Consider the following 22,302-nt stretch of genomic DNA (forward strand, 5'->3'; position numbering starts at 1 on the left):
CCCCACCCCCGGTGATGTTGTGTGTCCTGGTGATAAAGCGTGTGAGCCCCCCTACCCCCAGTGATGTCGTGTGTCCTGGTGATAAAGCATGTGAGCTGCCCCCACCCCCAGTGATGTCGTGTGTCCTGGTGATAAAGCGTGTGAGCTGCCCCCGCCCCCGGTGATGTGAGTCCTGGTGATAAAGCGTGTGAGCCGCCCTCCACCCCCAGTGATGTGTGTCCTGGTGATAAAGTGTGTGAGCCCCTCCTCCCCCAGTGATGTTGTGTGTCCTGGTGATAAAGCACCACAGACGAGATTCATCGTCACTGCTGTTGAAATGCTGGACGGCCTCTCTGTGGGGCCGTGCAGATGGCACAGCCCTGCCTGCCTGATACCTGTGCTCCTATTGTGGAAAACTGTTCTCATTCCTGCCAGAAAGCCGCCACCAGCACACGCAGCCACACCTCGCTCTGTGTCTGGAGCTGGTCTCTGGGTTGCCTTCGCTCCACAACTGCGGGCTGCTCCAGGCGGGTGCTGCTCCGGGTGCTGCTCAGGGAGCCAAGCCAGGGCACAGGAAGCTGCTGGGGGCTGGGAGGGCTACAGAGGCAGAGCGCTGGGGCAGGTGGTGTAAGTGGCTGAAGCCAGCTGTCTCCCGTTCTGGAGGCCCGAAGTGGAGGTCAGGGTGTCCACAGGGCTGGCTTCTCCAGAGGCCTTGCTCCCCAGCATGACCACAGCCATCTCTGTCTTCACACGACGCTCTCCCTCCGCGTGTTGGGGTCCGGACTCCTCCTTCCCAGTCGCACACAGGTCATACTGCATTCTGGCCGCCCACATGACCCTCGCTCCCTTCCTCTGTAAAGACCCTGTTTTCAGGGCTGGGACTCCAGCATGAGGGGGAGGGTCACAGCTGAGCCCTGGGACCTGGTGCCTCCAAGCCAGCTCAGTGACTGCGTGGACACTGCCCGCCACGGCAACCCACACACCTCCGGCATCCGCTCCCTGCGCAGCCCTGCCTGTGGAGTTCCTTCTATGCAGACGCACGGGTGACACTAGTGTGGGTTAAAATCACCTCGGGCGCAGGAATCCCCAGGGCTTCAGGCCCTTCTCATCCACCTGTCCCGGTCACCTGCCCAGCACACCTCCAATCCCACTGGGGGGCGACTCTCTGAGAGATCTGACGGGGGTGCCAGTGACACAGTTTAAGACATGAGAAGACACAAAACCCAGCCTCGAGACCGTGGCCTTGGGCCACTCACTGCTGCTCCTCTGGGACCTGCTTTTGGCGTGTCCAGTGTGGAAGCCAGACACCAGCCTCGTGCCCTGTTTCCGGTCAGCAGTGGGCAGCACGCTTCCCGAGTGGTGAGCAGGGTGGGCCTTGTTTTTGTGACCAGCTTTGGACGCAGCAGGGCTTTCTGGATAGGGGCCCCAGCCCGTGCCAGCTTGTCCAGAGGCAGCATTGTATGCTGAGCCGTGGAAGCCCTGAATGGCACTCCGTGACTCCTAAACATTCGACGATCTTTATAGTTTGAGCTGAGTGTTTCCCAAACTGGAAGCAGAATGTCCACCTGCTGACTGAGGATAGAGTGTGTGGGAGGAGGAGGACTCCCGTCTCCAGGGCGTGTGTTCCATCTGTTCCGTCATCCCGCTGTGGGATGTATGGGAGGAGGACTCCCCTCTCCAGGGCGTGTGTTCTGTCATCCCGCTGTGGGACGTGTGGGAGGAGGAGGACTCCCCTCTCCAGGGTGTGTGTTCCATCTGTTCCGTCATCCCACTGTGGGACATGTGGGAGGAGGAGGACTCCCCTCTCCAGGGCGTGTGTTCCATCTGTTCCGTCATCCCGCTATCGGACGTGTGGGAGGAGGACTCCCCTCTCCAGGGCGTGTGTTCCGTCATCCCGCTGTGGGATGTGTGGGAGGAGGAGGACTCCCCTCTCCAGGGCGTGTGTTCCATCATCCCGCTGTGGGACGTGTGGGAGGAGGAGGACTCCCCTCTCCAGGGCGTGTGTTCCATCTGTTCCATCATCCCGCTGTGGGACGTGTGGGAGGAGGAGGACTCCCCTCTCCAGGGTGTGTGTTCCGTCCTCCCGCTGTGGGATGTGTGGGAGGAGAAGGACTCCCCTCTCCAGGGCATGTTTTCCCTTCTGTTCCATCATCCTGCTGTGGGACATGTGGGAGGAGGACTCCCCTCTCCAGGGTGTGTGTTCCGTCATCCCGCTGTGGGACGTGTGGGAGGAGGAGGACTCCCGTCTCCAGGGCGTGTGTTCCATCTGTTCCATCATCCCGCTGTGGGACATGTGGGAGGAGGAGGACTCCCCTCTCCAGGGCGTGTATTCCGTCATCCCGCTGTGGGACGTGTGGGAGGAGGAGGACTCCCCTCTCCAGGGCGTGTGTTCCGAGGAGGAGGACTCCCCTCTCCAGGGCGTGTGTTCCATCTATTCCATCATCCTGCCATTGCTCATCTTCACGTTCCCAGTCTGCAAAGAATCAAGCCCATGTAGCTTCTCAGAATATTGAAACAAACATAGTCTGATAATGAATTCCTTTGCCTCAACCATGACGAGTTCAAAGTCCTTTCTGTGTGGGACGGACTGGAACCTGTAAGTGGCATTGAAACCCATGCTGAAGGACAGCAGCCCCAGGATGTGCCCTTGCAGCCATCAGACCTCATGGACACCTTGAAATTGAGCAGGAGCACGTGGGCACTGGTGCCAGTGGTGGAGAACATTCCGGAACACATTCTCCACTGAGGGGTCAGAGCCCAGAACCCCCAGGAGCAAGATGCTGGCTCTGATCTCCGCAGGTCACACCGTCAACGTGAAGAAGGGGGCCTCCCGCTGGCATCACTGACAGCGTAAACCTTCATGGGAAGCAGAGGCAGTCAGCGAGCCCAAGAGAACGTGTGAGGCCCCTGGGGAAGGAGCCCCATTGCCGAGTTCCAGGACTCAGCAGTGGCTTCCACAGATGGCCTCATGTGTCCTCCACACAGCAGCACTGTGGAGCCCGTGGACTGGTGGGAGGCAGATTCCTGGCCCTGCAGAGCGGCTTCCTGAGTGTGGACGGCAGGCCGGGAGGCCTGGGGAATCGCCATCCTCGGGGATTCGTGTAGCAAGATGGTGCTCCAGGCAGAGGCGCCTTCACACGCGTTCCTCAGATGCAGCCAGGTGGGGCACAGGAGGTTCTAGGTCGTGATTAATGGCAGTGCTGCCACGTCCTCTAACGCACCCAGCCTGGCCGTCTTCTGAGGCTCTTTGCCTGAGTAGTGATCAGGAAGCAACAGGGAGGTGCGTCTCTCCTGCTGGCACCTGTGACCGTCGCTCCACATGTTCTGCCGCTGCGGGGCAGCATGCACCTGCTTTGCCAGCCCGGCCGACCTATCCGGTCGGGTGCGTGTCCACCGTCCTCCCAGGCCTGCTCCTCACTGCTTGCTGTGTGCCATTTATCACAACAGCTCTGTGAGGTGCGCGTGATCAGCCCACGTTCTGATGACCAATTCAACACCTCCCAACACCAAGCAGTTTACCCGGGCCACCGCCAAGCAGTGGGGCTGGGATTCGAGCCCCGCGCTCCCCTGGGGACCACAAGCTTGGCCACGTGAATCGTTCCATCCTTCTGAGCCTTAGTTTCTTTAGCCTCACACGGGAAGGTCATCCCTGTTCTGTCCGTGGCCCAGATGGCCACTCGGTCCACGATGAGACAAGAGGATTTAATCTGTGAAAATATGAAACATCTGAGAAATTTGAAATATTCTTTTTTTACATTTTTTTTTACTTTTTTATTTTGAGACCGTGTTTCACTCTTGTCGCCCAGGCTGGAGTGCAACCTCCGCCTCCCTGATTCAAGTGATTCTCCTGCCTCAGCCTCCCAGTAGCTGGGATTACATGTGTGCACCACCACACCTGGCTAATTTTTTGTTAGAGATGGGGTTTCACTATGTTGGCCAGGCTGGTCTCAAACCCCTGAACTCGGGTGATCCACCTGCCTAAGCCTACCAAAGTGCTGGGATTACAAGTGTGAGCCCCCGCAACTGGCCTGAAATATTCTTAAGGCGCTAACGTGTGGTAAACGCAGTAGGGGTTCAGGAAAGAACAGTGCGCAGTGCATTAATTTCACCCACTGAGGTTAACTCAGTTAGAGGGCCCGGTGAAGGAGGACGCTCCGTGAGTTCCCACGTTCTCCTGGCCTCTCGGTAAATTCTCAGAATACAGTTTTGAAGAGCAAACCCGTTCTTGGCAGAAACGTGAGCGCCAGGTTGTTAAAATTCCCGTCCTGTGGTCCCGCGGTTGTGCTGTTCGCCTCCCCAGGGAGGCGTGATGTTTCATTTGAGAACAGAAGGCAGCAGCCTCAGTTCCGGAGCACAGGCCAGGGCTGATTGCACGTGGGCTCACCCTGGCTTCCCCTCCAGCCTGGGGTTGGCCTGGAGAGGCCCCAGGCCACCTACCAGCTTTCGCTTCACAGAACGTGAAGGCCCCTCCCCAGGCCTCAAGCGTCAGGGAAACTGCCCTTTAGGGGCCCAGGAACTGGACGCCATCATCCCATTGGCTCTCAAACATCTCATAAAAAGTAAGAGAATCACAAAACAGAGGTTCGCCAGGCACGGGAAATCTCCGCAAGAGGAGCAGCTGCCATTCCTCGCAGGAGTCAGCGCCCACCCTCCTCCACAGCCCGCAGCCTCCCTCAGCCCTCCCAGGATGGCTCCGGGCATCTCCCGGAGGTTTCACATGACCCCATATCACAAACAAAATGACTTTGCTGGCCGGGTGTGGTGGCTCACTCCTGTAATCCCAGCACTTTGGGAGGCCAAGGCAAGTGGATCACCTGAAGTCAGGAGTTCGAGACCAGCCTAGCCAACATGGCGAAAACCATGGCGAAATCTCTATAAAAATACAAAAATGAGCCAGGCATGGTGGTGTGCACCTGTATTCCCAGCTACTTGGGAGGCTGAGGCAGGAGAATCGTTTGCACCTGGGAGGTGGAGGTTGCAGTGAGCTGAGATCAGGCCGCTGCACTCCAGCCTGGGTGAGAGAGCAAGGCCCTGTCTCTTAAAAAAAATGACTTTACTGTTAATTTCAAAAGCGATATGTTGACACAAAATCAAATATGCAATCAGGAAGGAGGAGCTCTCCAAAGCCTTGGAAGTGGGATCCTTGAGCCAGCGCCATCTTTAAAGGGCAACCACGGGGGAAATGAACTCAGCCGAAACAACCTTCCTCCCAGAGAGCCGCCGGGAGGCCCATGGATTGTCCTCTGCTCGCCAGCAGGGCTCAGGGGCCCAGAGCAGACTCCCCCTCTGTGATCGAGAGGAGAGGGCCAGGCTCAGAGAGCGCATGTTTAACTCCCAGGACTCCTCCGCTGGCGAAGCATTTTCTTAATTTTCTGATGAGAAAATCCAGTTGGCACTTGTCTGCTGAGCCCAGTGGCAGTGGCCACGCTCTCCCCCTGGCCTGTTGCATGCAGGCCCTGGCGGCGGGGACCCCTCGGCTGAGGAAGAGCCCCCAGCATGCTGCCCTGATGCCTCCTCTGCCCCCCGGAGGCCAGGCCACGGGTCTCAGGGTGCAGCGGGCACCATCAAAGCACCAGACCAAGCCAGGTCAGAGGCCCAGGGACTGAGCTGTGCTGCTTCCCTGCCCTGCTCCCTCCTGACCCTGCTCTTGATCAAGCTTCTTGGCACACAGGAGTGGTCCCCAGTTGCTGCTCTCACAAGTGCCTAAAGGTGGCCGTGCTGAACATAGTCATGATGAGGCATGGCCCTGGAAGGCCCTGGGGCAGCCAGAAGCCCCGCTTTCGTTCCCAAGCTCTGTGTGGCTGCAGCACCAGGCCCGGCCAGTGCCTCTGACCACAGCCGTGTCCCTTGCTGTGATGTCTCTGTGGCCCCACTGTGAAATTGGGGGCTTCTGGAGTTAGTATTTGTGGGGTGTTTGGATGTCGTAGTGGACCAGTTTTTCCTGGTGATTTGTATGGCAATTTCCTGCCACTGCCAATTTTCACTCTCCAAGAACTAATTTGTGCAGGAGCCAAAAGCCATTGAGTCCCTGGGATTTTTGCATCATTCACACCTTCGTTCAAAGCTGATGGGATGATTTGCAGCTTCACAGCATTCCCGAGACATTCGGCTACCTACGGCATGTGCATACGTACACATCCCAGGGAGCACGTGCTTTCTTCTTCCTGTCTCTAGGTGCATTTCTTATCCTAGCTTGTCACTCCAGAAGAGGCTGACATTCCCACCTGAAGGAGGGCATCAGGACAGCCTCCAGCCTGGAGTATGTTGATTCTAGTACATAATACTTTCCTAGTTCAATCAGTTAAAACACTCACTCAGTTTCCCAAGCCCTAAAAAATTTAAGTGAAATCTCCAAGGAAAATGAAAGAATTGCATAGGGAAGCAGAGTCCGTGAGCTCCACCACCACCCACTGTTCCATGATGGGAGCCACTTCCTTCTGGTGCCAGTGCCCGCAGGAGGAGCCCAGTTAGCTTGGAGTTGGGGAACAGAGCCAGAGGGAACGAGCCCACGGCCGCCAAGCACCAACCTCTGAGGGCCCCAGCCAGGGTGCTTTTGTTTTCTTAGAAGAGAAGGGAGTCGGTGTTGTGTGCAGCACCAAGAGGTGTTCCCTGGGGCAAAAGGCAGCAGAGCCGAGACACTGTCGCTTTTGGATTTCAGCCATGATGGCAGTGGTGAGCCATCTGGAGTGGCCACTGCCGTCACACTGGCTCCAGCAGGGAGGCATGACCTGGGCCTCCTGTTCCACAAAGCAGGCAGGACCCCCACCCTGGGGAGCAGCTGCAGCTGCCCAGACCTGAGCTGTAGACCCAGGCATCTCTGCACTCTTGGGGACCCAGGAAGAAGATCCTCACCTTGTGGGAAAGGCCCTCTCCTGCCGCCTGGTTTCTCCCTGCTGTTGGCACCCATTCTGATCTTGGAGCAAAGTGAGGGCCAAGCCTAAGTGCTGTCACAGCCCCACAGATGTGGGCACACTCAGGGCAGTGCTCATACCAGCCCCTGCCACCACAGCCCCCTCTGGACTTTGGGCACCGACAAGCATGGGAGGGAAGCTGAGAGAGGGCTGAGGCAGCTTGGTGCTGGCCTGCAGCTGCCAACGGCCTGGGTGCCATGAATGGCAGCAGGAGGCAGAGATTCCTGAGTGGAAGGGGGCGGGTCCCTGGTGAGGCCCCAGCTTCAGGCCAGGGAGGGCCTGAAGGCTGGGGTCTGGGCTGCAAGCCCTGCAGGTCAGAGTGGGAACTTGTGGTGCCTTTTCTGGGCCCGCCCATGGCCACCCATGGACCAATCAGCATGCACTTCCTCCCCTCTGAGGTCCATAAATGCCCCAGGCTCAGCCAGAGCTGGACCAACATGGGGATGACCAGCTGCAGAGAAGAGCTACCCTCTCCAGGGCCTCCTCTCTGCTGAGGGCCATAGAGACAATGGGACGACTGGCCTGCAGAAAGGAGCCACCCACTCCAGAGCCTCCTCTTTGCTAGGAGATGAACACTCACAGGACACCCTTGTGCAGAAAGGAACTGCCCCCTGTGGGAGACTGAGCACCATGTTCTATTGCTCATAAAGCTCCTCCTCGTTTTGCTCACCCTCCACTTGTCTGCGTACCTCATTCTCCCTGGTCACAGAACAAGAGCTCAGGGCGTGTCAGATGGCGGGGCTTCATCAGCTGTAACACGAACGGGGCTGAGACATGCCCCTTGCTCACCAAGGTGCGGGTGAAGAGAAGGAGAGAACAGCTGCAGCCCTTCAGGGAACCCTGACCTGGGAGCTCCCCGAGCCAGGCCTGTGACTCCATCTTTGGGGCCCTGCGGTTCTTGGCATGTCCATGTCCCTCAGTGTTAGCTGTGGAAGCTGCCTGCAGTGTGCCTAGTCCAGCCACAGCCTCGCAGAGAGCCGGCGCCTATGCTGGCCCCTGGAGGTGCCCGCCGTGGTGCAGCAGCCCACGTGCCTGTGCGATGGCTGGACCCCACACCCCTCAAATATCCCTCGCTGCCCCATGCCTGACTCACCTTAATCACCCTTGGCAGGCGTGGTACCCAGGCTGGTAGGGTGAGCCGAATGCAGCCTGCCAGGCCCAGCCTGAGCAAAACTCAGGCAAAGGTGCCACCAGCCACAGAGATTTCTGGCCAGAAAAACAACACCCCAAAGACCCCGTAACACTGGCACCTTGCAGAGAAAAGGAAGTGGCCGCACACCAGGGAGGCGGGAGGAGCAGGAGGGGCTCCTGCAGCTTCCCCTCATCTGCAAGCTCCAGTGGCTGAAGTTCCTAAAAACAGGGCAGAGGAGGGCGGTGGCAGTAAGCACGAGGATGGCGGGTACCCCAGAACCAAAGCCAAGGCAGCTCAGGTACCACACGTCACAGGTGCCGAGCGTCCTCGCCACTGCCCCGGGCGTCAGCAGCCGTCAGGTCACCCGGCCTGTTCAGGCCAGTTTTTATGGCAGCCTCCACAGGTACATTTCTCCTCGACTTCCTCTTTATCTGGATTTTATTTGTCTCTTACTCTCCTTTTAAAACTGAATTCCAGTAATCTTGGGGACTTAACTGTTCGTTGTCTGTGAAACTTTATATTTTGGAAGGTGGCTGATTGCTGAACATTCATACTTCTGCTTACCTGCTGTGTGTTGCCAAGTGTGTCTGTTATTTAAAGGCCAGTGTGGCATAAAATTCTGTGGAGGAACCCCTGACCTGAGTGTGTGAACTCCACATGGAGGAAGACACCAGGATACCTCCGGTCTGCTGAGTGGGAGCTTTCCCAGTTCCCCACATGCCACTCATGTGCCTCCCATGTGGAGGATCACAAATGGAGGGGAGAGGGGGAACAGGAGCATTGGAAAGCACGTGCAGGAGGGTGTCAGTGGAGTCCTGGGAGAGGACGTGGTGGGCCCTGGAGGCTGGGTGGGGGGGTCCCACATTGCTGTACAGGTGGGGAGGCTGGTCACGGGGTCCCATATTGCTGGACAGGTGGGGAGGCTGGTCGGGGGTCTCATGCTGCTGAGCAGGTGGGGAGGCTAGTCAGGGTGTTCCACGCTGCTGGACAGGTGGGGAGGCTGGCCAGGGGTCTCATGCTGCTGGACAGGTGGGGAGGCTGGTCAGGGGGTCCCACATTGCTGGACAGGTGGGGAGGCTGGTTGGGGGGTCCCACATTGCTGGACAGGTGGGGAGGCTGGCCGGGGGTCCCACGCTGCTGGGCAGGTGGGGAGGCTGGTTGGGGGTCTCATGCTGCTGGGTGGTGGGCCCTGGAGGCCAGATGGAGGTCCCACATTGCTGGACAGGTGGACCCTGAAGGCTGGACAGGGGTCCCATGCTGCTGAGCGGGCCAACGTTTCTCTGACCGCTGTGCTGTGTCCTTGCAGATGACCACTCCCGGGTCCTGCTGAAGGCAGAGAACAGCCACAGCCACTCGGACTACATCAACGCCAGCCCCATCGTAAGTGCATTGCCACACAGGGCTCCGGGCTCTCCCTCGGGGCAGGGGCTCGGGGCTCTCCCTCGGGGGCACGGACGTGGCCAATCACACAGGATGGTTCTCGGGGAAATCGAGTCCCCACTTGGCTCAGGGTCTCTGCAGTGGACAGCCCGCTCTGCCCACTGGGCTCCAGCCACTCCCCGCTCCTTCACCCGCGGGACTGTCTGTGAGCTGTGTGGGTCCCAGCTCATGCTGGTCCCATGACTTGTGGAGCACCTAGCCATGGTGACTGGCAGTTTCCTGACCGGAAGCCGTGGCTTTCGGGGGAGATCCACGGTGGACGCCGTTCCTCTTTCCTGGAGCTCCACGTTCCCTGTATGTTCACAGGCATGGCACACCAGGCCCCGTCCACCCTTTTTGTAACAGTCGGTGGCATGGAGGCAGGTCCCGAATTGCAGGTTTCTTTTCCTAAAGTTTTTCCAGTGAGTGGGACCCTGCTTCTTAAGAAAGGGACTGTTTGCTGGCTGTTCCTCCCCTGGGATGGACGCTGGCGCAGTGGGGATCCGACTGTCCTCTGTTTCTGGGGATGGGTGTGGCAGCTTCTCCTGCGCCATGAGGTGTGAGTCCCTGTGGCCTGTGGCCCCTCACTTCCCAGGGGGCAACTCTCAGCCCACACCTGACATGGCTGTCACCCTTTCAACTCTGGGCATCCCCTCTTTGTTGTGACCCATGGGGGGCACAGGGCTGAATGGGGAGGCTTGCAGCCCTCCCGGGGTGAGAAGAGGAGGGAGAGAAATGAGCGTGGAGAGGGCTAAAGCCACATGCTGGGGCACTTGGACTGGCCGTTCAGATGAGCAGTAACGGGCAGGTGGCGGGGGTGGAATGGGACACTGTCCAGGCCGGGGGCTTCAGAGACATGGCAAGTGGCATCTAAACCAGTGGTGGGGAGGCCACGGCTCTGCGGATTTATGGCCAAGGCTGGCTGTTGTGTTTCTCCCTTTAAACAGCTCTTCCCAGTTCTGGTCTTCAGGGAGGCATGAGGACATCTCACTACAATTCCAAATCTGCCTTTAATCAAACAGGGTGCCTGCAGGCTGCGAGGCTGCTCTAGGGCTGGGGGAGACGGGGCAGGTGAGCGAGGCACAAATGACACCCTGTGCTGGCCAACGTGTCTCCACTCGACGTCCATAGGGAGCCTTGGATGAAAGCATTGGGCCAACTGCCTGTGGGCCGCGGCCACGGGTGGCGGATGGCACCCGCGCTTGGCTCTGGTCGTCTCCGCACAGCTGCGGGCGAAGTTGGGAAGATGCTCACATGCCTGAGCCAGCCTGGTTTCCCGGCACCTCGCGGCCCACACATGAGAGGATTCGGCTTTGAAAGAGGATTCAAAGTGCAGAGCTGGTCTAGGGTACTTGGTCTACACCCCCGGAGCCCAGGCTTCTGTTGATGCGTTCATTCTTAAGAAGGAATCACTTCCTCATTTCCAGCAGAGGTCGAATCCCAAGTTTGGTTCTGTCTGAGTTTCAAAGATCCTCATTCATCGTCCTTAGTAAGATGTGATGCATGTAGCATTTTTCTGTCATCATTTTTCTGCCTCACCGATGTGCCAGCCTCTCACGGATGAACAGAGCATAAGCTCTGCTAAAGCAGCGCGTGCGTCGTGCCTGGGTCCGTTCCTGTACTGCACGTGGCAGAACTGACAACACACGCTGTTAGAAGGAAAAGAAGCCCCGTTTCCCCGAGATGCACCATTTGACGGGGCCAGAATGAGGAATGAAGCCATGATTCACAGTCTAAAGAGGAGAGGAGCAGTGCGGCTGTGCCCAGCTCTCCCCGCTTGATGGGTCCCAACTTGCAGCTGTCTGGGCTATTCCAGGCCACGGCCAGGCCACAACCAAGCCACGGCGTGGGCAGCAGCGCCCAGTGCAGCAACTGTGTCGAGCTGGAACCAGTCGACGGCTTTTATGCTCATGTGGGAACCAGAGGGCGGGTGTGTTTGGGGGTGAATTCCTGCACGTTCACACAATTCCCTTTCCAGGCCTTACTGGGCAGAAGTTGGGTCAGAAGGCGAGGCCGGGCCAGAGAAGTCATTCTATGGTACCTTTTACATCTTTCCTGCATTTATACCACAATTCGTTTTTTTTTTTTTTTTTTCCAAATTTGGGTTGTAAGAATGAAGCAGAAGAAATGGATGCTGCCTCCTCTTTATGAAATAGCTGAATGTACAGTGATAATGACCTTCCCAGCAGCAGCCTTCATTGAATAAAGGCCGAGAATCGCAGGAAGGGGAGGCCCTGGCTGCAGGGGTAAAACTGTGACAATTGCATCTGTCATATTTGTACTTAGTCCTCATTAAATTTCAGGGAAGGCATCCAGCAGTCAATAATGTGCAATCTTCGCTTTTAAATCAGAGATCATGAAAGTCAATGGGAGTTCTGTTGTCCCTCGGAGGGTGTCTGAGGGAGAGACCCATGAGCTACATTTAAAACAGCCTGGTTAGTACTGAGGACACGGAGCTGAGGAATGGCACTCAGGCGGCAGCCCCCTCAGACAGCATCCGGCTTTATCACCAGGACAACTCTGGAATGCTGGGTGACACCTAAAACCAGATGAATTCTTCATTTCACTGTCAATTAAGAGAGAAGAAAACATCATTTAGAGTTTCAGTTCAGAATGCATTTAACTCTGGAGGGACGGAGTGGCTTTTCAGAAAAGGAAGAGATGTCAGATGTCCTGAGAATCATAAGAAATTGGCCAAATATGGGATCCACTTCAGTTATTTACAATCAAACTTCCGTGCATAATAATGGCTTATAGTCAGTATTCTACTTTAGTAAATCTCAACTCCTGAGAATACAGTATAAAAATATTTCAAGTTCAAAAGTCAGTCTCCTGGCCGGGTGCAGTGGCTCACACCTGTAATCCCAGCACTTTGGGAGGCCAAGGCGGGCAGATTATTTGAAGGTCAGGAGTTTGAGAACAGCCTGGCCAACATGATGAAATCCCGTCTCTACTAAAAACACAACAACTAGCCAGGTGAGGCGGTGTGCACCTGTCGTCCCAGCTACTCTGGAGGCCGAGGCAAGAGAATCACCTGAACCCGGGAAGGAGAGGTTGCAGTAGCTGAGACGCACCGCTGCACTCCAGCCTGAACCAAAGAATGAGACCCTGTCTCAAAACAAAGCAAAACAAGAAAGTGGACCTCCCATTGATTACCGAAGCTCCAATTTCCCAATAAATTCCCATATTAAGACTTAGTATTTGAAAAGGGACTTGGAATTCCAATCAGATGTTGGTTTGTTTTCAAGAAAGCATTCCATGAATTTGCTTTAAATGTTAGGAAAGGCAGCTGGAGAGGCGGGCAGGTAGAAATACCTACAGCTGCGTGTACTTCCTTGCTGTGCAAGATTTCAGAGGAAAGACGCAACCCCCATGCCCGTCCCCAAAGCTGGCCAGATCCTCCTGAGACGTTTGGGTCACAGCTGTCAGAGGCCAGGGCTGCTCTGGGAGCAGAAACACTCTCCCTTCAGCTGCCCAGCGGTGGGTGGCCTCTGCCATCCCTGAGGCTGCTGGCACTGCAGAACCAAGTCCAATGGTCCTGACGTGCTGAGGGCTTCATTTTTAAAATGAGCTTTGTTTGGAATATTGGGGAAATTATGGCTAAGTTTTTCATGCAGATTAGAGTTTCTAAAGATACCTGCTGAGTAGCTATCCTCCAACAGCAGGAGGGGCCCCACGAGGCCATCTTTACAGGGTATTCATAGATGCGGAGGGACACACCCCACTGGCCTCCTAGTTCATGTGACATCTTCCAAAGAATCAGTCATCCAAGTGATAATACAGTCAACACAGACAAGTGGGTTGCATTTTTATTTTTAAAAAGTAGGTCAATGCAGTGGTTCACACCTGTAATCCCAACACTTTGGGAGGCCAAGGCAGGCTGATCACCCGAGATCAGGAGTTCGAGACCAGCCTGGCCAACATGGTAAAACTGTGTCTCTACTAAAAATACAAAAATTAGGTGAGTGTAATGGTGCACTCCTGTAATCCCAGACACTTGGGAGGCTGAGCAGAATCGCTTGAATCCGGGAGGCAGAGGTTGCAGTGAGCCGAGATCGCACCACTGCACTCCAGCCCAGGTGACATAGCAAGACTCTGTCTCAAAAAAAAAAAGTAAAAACAGAATTATACTGTGCATTGTACTTGCCTTCTGCCCATCGATTTTCACAAAGTCACTTGGAATAAGTCACACTGGATTCTCTGTGGTACCGGGCTCTCTGGGCGGGCGTTGCTGTGGAAGGCCCCGTCTGGGGAGAAAGCGCTTGGGAACGCCTGCATATCACCGTCCAGGCTTGGGGCTGCACGCTGCTGGAGGGCACGGCAGCTCCGTGCGGAGGAAGCAGCGCCCTTGGTTCACTGAGGACAGCATGGATGCGTGTTCACGGGCCGCAGACCACCCAGCAGCTTGGCGTTCACCTGATAAACTGACAGATGTTCACTGACAGCGTCAGGATGGCCACCAACACTCGGACACACACATTTGCAGATGAGTCTGCACACACACGTGCACTGCAGTCCAGAGCTAAAGGACACTTAGAAACTGCGTCACCCAAGCTCCTCACTCCCTGACCACACCCACCTACAGCTCGTGAGACTGAGGCCGAGACAGTGACCATGTCCACAGTCAGGCAGTCTGCGTCGAGAACGGAACACTCCTACAGATAAAAAGCACATCACAGTGAAGTGGAAAGTAACCAGTAGAAGGCCAAGATGAGGAATGAAGATGGGAGGAAGCCGGAGTAGGTGCCATGTGGATCTCTGGGCAGGGAAGGTGGCGGGACACACCACCATGTCACGTCAGGCAGATGTCCTTGCTGGAAAAGCAGTGTTGGTAGAAGCTCACTTGATTTCCGCCGAAGACACTTTTCCTGCCTGAAAAGCTTAAATGGAATAAAATCTCTGTTTGGTTAGTTAAGTATTTGCTTGGCTTTTCCTCGAAGGCTGTGTGAAACCACAAGAGGCCACCTGTGGCCTTGGTGGTTGCTGCTTGTGCAGAAGGCTTCCGCCCAGAATTATGTGCCTGGAATGAGTTGATTGTCTCCTGAATTATTCTTAAACTGATGACTCATGTCACCATGTGGATCGTCGTGCTGTTCCCGCCATCCCAGTGGCCCCCACAGGATGGCAGGCAGGCGGGAGGGGGGTGAGGCCGGTCCCCACTGAGTCTGCACAGCCCACACTTCCTGTTCAGCCACCCCTCCCAGCACCCCGGCTGTGTTTGCTCCTGTCCTGGGCGTGGGAGCACATGGTGGGTGTGTGAACTTCAGGACACCTTAGCAATTCAGACCTAACACAACAGTCACGTTAGCTACTCTCCTGCAACCCCATCCAGAATTTTACTTTCAATCACCTAGTTCTCATCTTGAAAGCAACTAAATGTGCTAGCTTGAACACACTTACAATTTTAAAATGTGTTGCTGTAGAAATTGCTCTGGGAAAAAAAAAAGGCACATTTAAGAAGGAGGTGGGATTTTCCTTTTTGTGCATTACTATTTGCAGGGAAGACACAGGGGTCTCTGTAAATAGCTGTCACCCCCAACAAATGCATATTTCAAAAAATCAAAACTCCTTCTTTCTGCTAAGCGTTTTTCTACTGAAACATTCTAATTGGGGCTTTCAGTGACAGTAACATGATTTTACCTGTATTGTGTGTGTGGTGGCGAATTTCAAAACGAGGTCCGGTTTTAATTACGAATCACTAAATCAGATGCACAGAAAGCTTTTCTCCCTGCCTTCCCCCAGCCCCGGCTAGAATCACCATGTTGTTCTGTGAGAATAACTTACATCTGTTCCTTTATGCGCGCCCCTCTTTCATGGGAACATAATTATAAGGTGCATTCGGTGCCTTCTTTTGTGCTGACAGCGTCATCTCTGAGGCTGGTGGCGGCTGCACATGGCTGCTCTGGGTCTCTGTGAAAGAAAACGTGCCTCACGTCAGCTTCCCAAATGCAGCAGCACTTAAGGTGACACCGGGGCCACCACGGAGGTCCTCGTGTGTTGGCTTAAAATCACATAGGGTTAAAACTTGCTCGCTTTTCACTGTGTTGAGAAATGTATTCTTAATAATTACCTTCAATTCCGGAGCATTGTAAATCTCAAATCAAACCCTGATAGCAAGAGTAAGTTCCAGTCCTACACACAAAAGAAGAAAGGACTGTGTGTCAGTGCACACGCAGCTGCCCCCCGAGGTGAGAGGATTCCCCCGCACCGCCTCCAGCTCTCCAGGGTTCGGTCTCTGCCGGTGCTCCTGGGAGGTGTGGGAAGGAGCTGCTGAGTGCCTTGGGATGACAGTGGTGACCTGGTATCTTCGTGTCCTTTGCAGCGTGGCCTGGGGTTGGCCTCTGGGAGACGAGCGCCTCCATCTGACACGCCTCAGCCGCGTGCTCAAATCCTGCTTGCCTCTCGAGGCTTCGTCCCCATGTCCTTTTTTCTTTTTTTTTTTCTGTGATTAATCTTCGAAATAAATGTAATAATTATGGTCTTCTAAGCCAAACGTCTCCCGTTGGAGCTAGCAGGATGCGTTCGGACAAGCTGGGGAGGCGGAGAGCCCACACCTGCGCTGTTTCCGATCCCCGCCTGCTGGGGAAACAGAATAGGAAGCAGCACCCGGGGGGGGCTGCCGCCCCCGCTCCACCGCAGACCCAGGCCCAGGCCCAGCCGACCGGCTCTGCCCGTGTCCCCTTCCCAGGATACACAGAAACAAGCCCCACGCACGCGCGCTAGCTCCAGCCGGGAAGCAGCGGGCAGCGCTGGCCCACTCTCCCAGGACGCTGGTGCGTTTGTCCGTGCGGCCTGGGGCAGCCGCGTTCACACCCTCCGCTGAGAGCTTGGGCTCAGCCTCACCCCAGGCGGCCCTATGGCTCCAGCAAGAGGCTCTTTCTCCTGAACACGTGGGTGGGCTCGGAGGGTGTCCACCTGGCTCTGTGGCCGGGAAGCTCACCTGTGTCGTGGGGCCGCACCTGCTGAGCAGGCTGGCGACGGCTGCTGGTCTCCTTGGGCTGCTCTTCTTCATTTCTGTTGATGCTGCTCTTCATTTCTGTTGATGCTGCTCTTAGAACCTCAGCCTCGGGTGTAAGGAGAGCATCTCAAACGCGGTGGCCCAGGCTGGAGGCTCAGGACGGCGGGGTCCCCACCTGTGCCGGGCGCTCGTTGGAGTCAGTGACGGGCAAGTGGTGTGTTGCCACCTTTCCCTCCTCCTGAGCCTGGGCTCTGCCTCTGGGCTGCCTGCCTCCCGCCTAACCCCTGCCGCCCTGCTCTGTCTCCACAGATGGATCACGACCCTAGGAACCCAGTGTACATCGCCACCCAGGGACCGCTGCCCGCCACCGTGGCCGACTTCTGGCAGGTAAACTTTTTTAAATTAAAATCTCTCTTTCTGAAAAGAAGATCTCGATAAATTGGTCATGAATTGCATCTCGAATCTGATAAAGCCAATCAAACTCACTTAGAAACGTTCATCAAGTGTTACGTATGTCGGAGTTTGAGTCTGTTCATGTCTCTTATTGTCAATCTTTTGTTTTCCAAAACTTGAGTATGAAAGAATTCCCTTTGAGAGATTTGATGCTTTCAAGATCATTACTTTGAAGTCACTTTACTTTGCATTTCATAAAATAGCAAGGATGAAGTTAGTGTTTACGTTATTACACGTTACTGAAATGCGCCTGTTGTCCATGGCGTTACCCTCACGATGGTCACCGCGGGCGCTCCCGTGTGGTTTACCCCCCTCTCCTGGAGTCCCCGTGCATCTGAAGGCCGGGCACTGCTTCTCTATGCGGCAAAAGCCCAGGTCACACGGATGGCGGCACAGATGTGGGGCTGACGACGTCAGCAAATAGAACACACACAGGGCAGGTGGAGTCTTCCCCCGCTCGCCAGCCACGTGAGAAAGCTGGAACGCGGCTGCCCCCCGGCCCTCCCTCACCAGCCACGTGACAAAGCTGAGCATGAATGGCCCCGAGCCTGGCAGAGAAGACGCCTAAGAGTTGAGCCGGGACAAAGGTGGGTTGTGACGCGTCACCCACGCGGTGGAATCCAGGCAGGGACGCCGGGACCCGGCCGTAGCCTCCTGGTGACCCACAGCGCGGGCACCCGGGCGGCACCAAGGTGAGACGTTTCCTCACGCAGCCACTCCTCAGCGTCAGCAGATTCACTTCTGCTCCAGGCTCTTCCGATTCCCTTCCCTTTCCCGGCTTTCCCGCCAGCCTCGCGTACTCCGACTGCAGGAAGGAGAGCCTCCTCCCTCCGCTCTTGAGAACAGTCTCTGCAAAGTCAGGAACAGACCAGGGTTTTCAAGGGCCTCTGAGCGCCCTTGTATTGTGAGCATTTGAATCCTTGGGTGCCATCATCCCGTTTTATGGGCAAGACACATGGGTATTGGAGAGATGGCATCACTTGCCCACGACAGCGCAGATGAGGCCGGGGTTTGAAACACGTTGCTGTGACCTCTTGCTCTTTCTGTCTGCCTGTGTCTTCACGCTGTTGAAGAAAAAATAAAACTAACCTGCATCTCTGTGTGTCATTGTTAAAGCTTGTAACCCCAGCATGGCACAGCAAACCTGTGGTGCTCGGATGGTTTTGGGGGCTCTTGGTCCTAGTACCCTGGGGCACTTGGGTCGCTCCTCACCGCAGCTGGGGACTCACGCAGCCCGGTGAGACACGCCTGTCCCAGGGAAGACAGCACCCTGGGGTGATCGTTTCGGGACAGTTTCGTGGTAGGAAGCTCTTCCTTGCCTGGCACACACCTGCCTTCCAGAAGCGTGGACCCATCCATCCCAGCACTGCCAGTACAATGGAGCCCCAGGGCCCACCCAGGGATGCCCCCTGCTGCACACACTCACCCGGGCTTCCCAGGGAAAAGGACAGAGTGTTCGGAATTGTAGGGTGGCAGAGAATACCCACGGAATCCCAAGACCACCGAGTTTTCATCCACCTCAACCCGTGACCCAAAACGTGCTTATTTATGTGTGGCATGGGATGCCCCCAGATATGTGTTCTTTCATCTTATCCAAAGTTGAGGTTCTCTCTGCCCTCTCTAGCACAATACAGGCAGAGGAAGCAACGCTGGTCCTTGAAACCTCCCACAGAAGGCAGAACTTTGTTAAACACACGGTAACGTGCATTTTTAAGGACGAAGCTGGATTTGGTGGTGACGAAGTCAACAGGCTGAGTGGGAGTGAGCGTCTCCTCCCGAAACCCCCGTCTGGGCCTTTCCCTGCTGCCAACCAAGGATCCGGACATGGACCGAAGGTTATGGTCCCAAAGCCCCTTCCTTTTATCTCTGGCTGTTGAGTGCTGGTCTGAGGCTCCTCCTTGGGGTGCATCCACAGGTGTTTCTTTTCTGCCAGAAATCAGCGAACTCCAGGAAGAAAGCGTGAGCGTGAACATGGGGTCAAGTGAGAAAGGCCGTGATGGGAAAGGCAGCCATGTCTGCCCCAGGCCGCTGCACTCCTCGGGGGCCGAAGCGCCCCCTCTTCTCCGTCACACAGCCTTTCCCCACCATGGATCTGCGTCGGGGTCCAAATTTCCCTCCTCTTGGAAGGGCTTGGAGCTGGTCCTGTCCTGTGTGACCTAACTGTAACTTGACCACACCTGCAAAGACCCTATTTCCACATAAGGCACATTCCTGGGTTCCAGGTGGACACAGATTTTGGGGTGCATTATTCTACCCGGTACAATGGCTAAGAATAAAGACCCTTTCCAAGCAGCTCATTGGCACCCACATGACCTGATGATGAGTCAGGGGCCGTGGCAGGAGTCCATTCGGAGGTCACTGGGAAGCTGGGAGGCAAAGGAGAAGCAGAGGAGCCGGGAGAGCCGCAAGGTCTTCAGCAAGAAACGCTGCGCGGAGGCCCATGGGTCCAGAAAAGAGGAGGCTGGAAGAGGAGCTCGGGGACGTCCCCTCAGGGAGCCCGGGGCGTGGAGGCCACTCCAAGTGCGCCAGCCTCTTCCCCAGTGTTGAGAGTTACCAACCCCCCCAAGTAAATCTCAACACCCCGGCACAGCACCACAAGGCCCCATCAGCCCAACTTCCGGCGGCCTCCCCCCGCCTCTCCCTCCCGCAGGGCCCACAGTGTCTCTGTCTGCGCTGCTGCCGCCGTGAGCAAAGCCCGGAATGTTTAGGGAAATCCACAGAGGGCCGCCGCTCACCGCACACCACACTTTCCTGCGCTAAACCAGCTCTGTACGTAGGCTGGATGCATTTCAAGAATTTGATTTCCAAAACTTTGACTTACATCAAGAAATTCCTAAAAACAAATTCATTACCTAAAGGAAGATGTGCCTCAAATTAACCCCTTGCCTGCAAGTGCCCTCCAAGCCATTCAGCTGAATTCCCGGTCCTTACACCCTCTCCGGGGGTCTGTGGAAGTCTGAGTTACTGTTCAGAAACCAGTGTTGCCAGTGAGCAGCAAAGTGGATGAGAAATAGAGCATACCTTAAGGAGAGGACACCCGTTTTGGGGTGACGGTGTCCTTTTGTCATATAAACGCTTCTTATAAGTGTGGAATAATTTTAAAGGAAGAATGGAGAGAAAAAACTTTGTAGGCGTGGGACAGTCTTGTGCTACACTGTTTGAAGTCAGGTCAAGATGTTAGAAGGAAACATTTCCACCCTCCTCTCTGCCGGTCATTCTGGGATCGTGTCTGGAATATGCTGTTCCTCCTGGGATCATACATTCGAAAAGGGCGCTGACATTCAAAACACAAAAGAAAAATTAGCCAGAGAGTTTGGTGGAAACAGCCAGCGAGGTGAGAGCTTTGAAAATCACCGCAGGAAATACCGAAGTGCAGAAGAGAACCGGTTGGGGTGAGAGGTGGGAAAGGCCGTCCTCCGCACGGCGCGCCGCCCACGAGCTGCCCGTCCATCCGCGCGGCGCCGTCAGCCCAGGCGCCACGCAGGAGCTTGGCCTCGGCTGGCATCCGGGCCGTGGGTATATACACTTTTTCTAAACAATCCTAAGTCTATTCTTCAGATCCCGAGGAGGGTTCATCATATTTTAATAAATTTAAAATTAGGAACATGAGCCTGGCTTTGTGAGGCTTTGCGATTTTGTTCGGTGCTTCTAAATAAGGAGGCTAATGCCTCGTAGCCAGCCTTTGACACCCCGAGGCTCTGAGCGCCGGCTGCTGTCCACACGCTGCCTGGGGGGGCTGAATATCCGGACAGATGGCGAGAGGAGAGGCCCTTGTCCGCTCCTCGGTCCCCGCGGCCCTGCGTACTGTCAGAGAGCCTTTCTCTAGGTCTATTTTAATCTGCAAAGATGCCTCCCACGTGTCAAATGGGGCCACCTTGAGTGAAAGACAGACACACCCGTGCGGAGGGGGCATCCGAGTGCAGGCTGGCGTCAGGAAATGCTGGGAAGAAAGGGAGCCACAGTTACTGAGCTCTTTGGTGCCACACCCAGGGCAGGCACCCTCCATATGGGATGTCATTTGGCCGAGCCGCTGACCCTGCCATGAGGCCATTGCAAGCCCCTCATTCCACCTACGTGTGTTCTCAGAGGTGTCAGAGTCACAGAGACAGAAAGTAGATGGGCAGTGGCCAGGGGCTCAGGAAGGGGACTGTGGGCTTGGTGGGGCAAGGGTTTCCACCTGGGAGGGTAAAAGTGCTCTGAAGAGCGTGGCGAAGGTGATGTTCCACAGCAGGGGAAGGCCCTTATTGCCGCTGCACTGCACACTCACAAATGGTAAATTCTATGTGATGGATATTTCACTACAATTAACATAGAGATGTACAGAGCGAGCCCAGTTCTACCCAGGATGAAGCTGTGGCCCAGAGAGCCATAAGGACCCAGCCAGGTCCACACGGCTGGGGGGAGCCCATTCTAGACCCAGATACGGGGAGCACCAGGGTGTCTCTCCACCACACACGCTCCTTGCCAATGAAGAAGGCACCGTGATGGGGCAGGGGTCATTCATGAACACGTCTCCGTAAACAGAAAAAAGAGATCTGGCTGCGGTGACATTGGCGTTTCCCGAGCAGGCATTGTTTACAAAAATACACTTGTGCTTAGTCTCAAGGCACAGAGTAGGTGAAAGTCAGACTCCCCAGACACTGGAGATAAAGTGACGCTTTCTCCAGGTCCTGGGACTGCCCCATAGGGAAGCGAGGTCTGCTGCTTCTCAGGGACGGGGCACCTCAGCGTCCCCAGGCCAGCCCTGTCCTGAGGGCACAGGATGCCGTCACGGAGAAGCCCCTGAAGGCAGGACAGTAGCTGGAGGGTAAGGACAGCTGGGGAGGCAGGGGAAGGGTGCGGACAACCACCACCATCGCCTTCCACCACAGCCGGTGCCACGTGGCTCGTGTCAACCGAGGCACGTCGGCCACCCGCCATCCCTCCTTGCCTTCTAGAAAGAGCTGCAGAATGATGTGCTCTTCTTCCAGAGGTAGCCTCTGTGTGTCACCTCCAAGCCCTGGCTATGCCCGGGAGATAGAAACACAACAGTTGTTTCTAAGCCAGAAATGTAGGCAGCGTGGCCTGTCAAGATCAGGTGCCGTGCGTGGCTGCAGACGTGACGTGGAAGGTCAGGGCCCTGGAGCCCTGCCGCTGGGGCAGCCACTGTGGGAACTGGTTCCCACCTGGGAGGCTCAGCCAAGCGGAAGACGCGAGCGTCTCGTCCTGCCTCACCTGTCTGACCAACAGGCTGCCTTTAAGGACGGAACAGACACGAAGCAGCTCCCCTGACCCCAGGGAACGTGCAAAGCACTCGCTGAAGTCGGCAGGTGTCCGACTGGCATCGGATGTGTGAGGCTCTTATTACCTGTCAACATTTTACCAGGAAAAAGGTGCACTGTCAATTTCTGGTCTCTGCTTTGTAAAGCGTTCTGTGATGAAGCCTCCGCTGGGGGAATACGTTTTCTCAT

General features: G+C 55.8%; 1 protein-coding gene across 2 annotated transcripts in view; it reads left to right on the plus strand.

Annotated features, from left to right (window-relative positions):
* The window catches only part of PTPRN2 (protein tyrosine phosphatase receptor type N2), an 831,505-nt gene that overhangs the window by 766,110 nt on the left and 43,093 nt on the right, over nt 1–22,302 (plus strand). For both annotated transcript variants that reach the window (XM_032244877.1, XM_032244876.1), the window contains 2 exons: nt 9,329–9,402; nt 16,709–16,786. In XM_032244877.1, coding sequence (XP_032100768.1) covers nt 9,329–9,402; nt 16,709–16,786 — 152 coding nt within the window. The remainder of the gene's footprint in view (nt 1–9,328; nt 9,403–16,708; nt 16,787–22,302) is intronic.

This window comes from Sapajus apella, unplaced genomic scaffold (assembly GCF_009761245.1).
Source record: "Sapajus apella isolate SASKATOON/1434 unplaced genomic scaffold, GSC_monkey_1.0 scaffold56, whole genome shotgun sequence".
In the NCBI taxonomy this organism is placed as follows: Eukaryota; Metazoa; Chordata; class Mammalia; order Primates; family Cebidae; genus Sapajus; species Sapajus apella.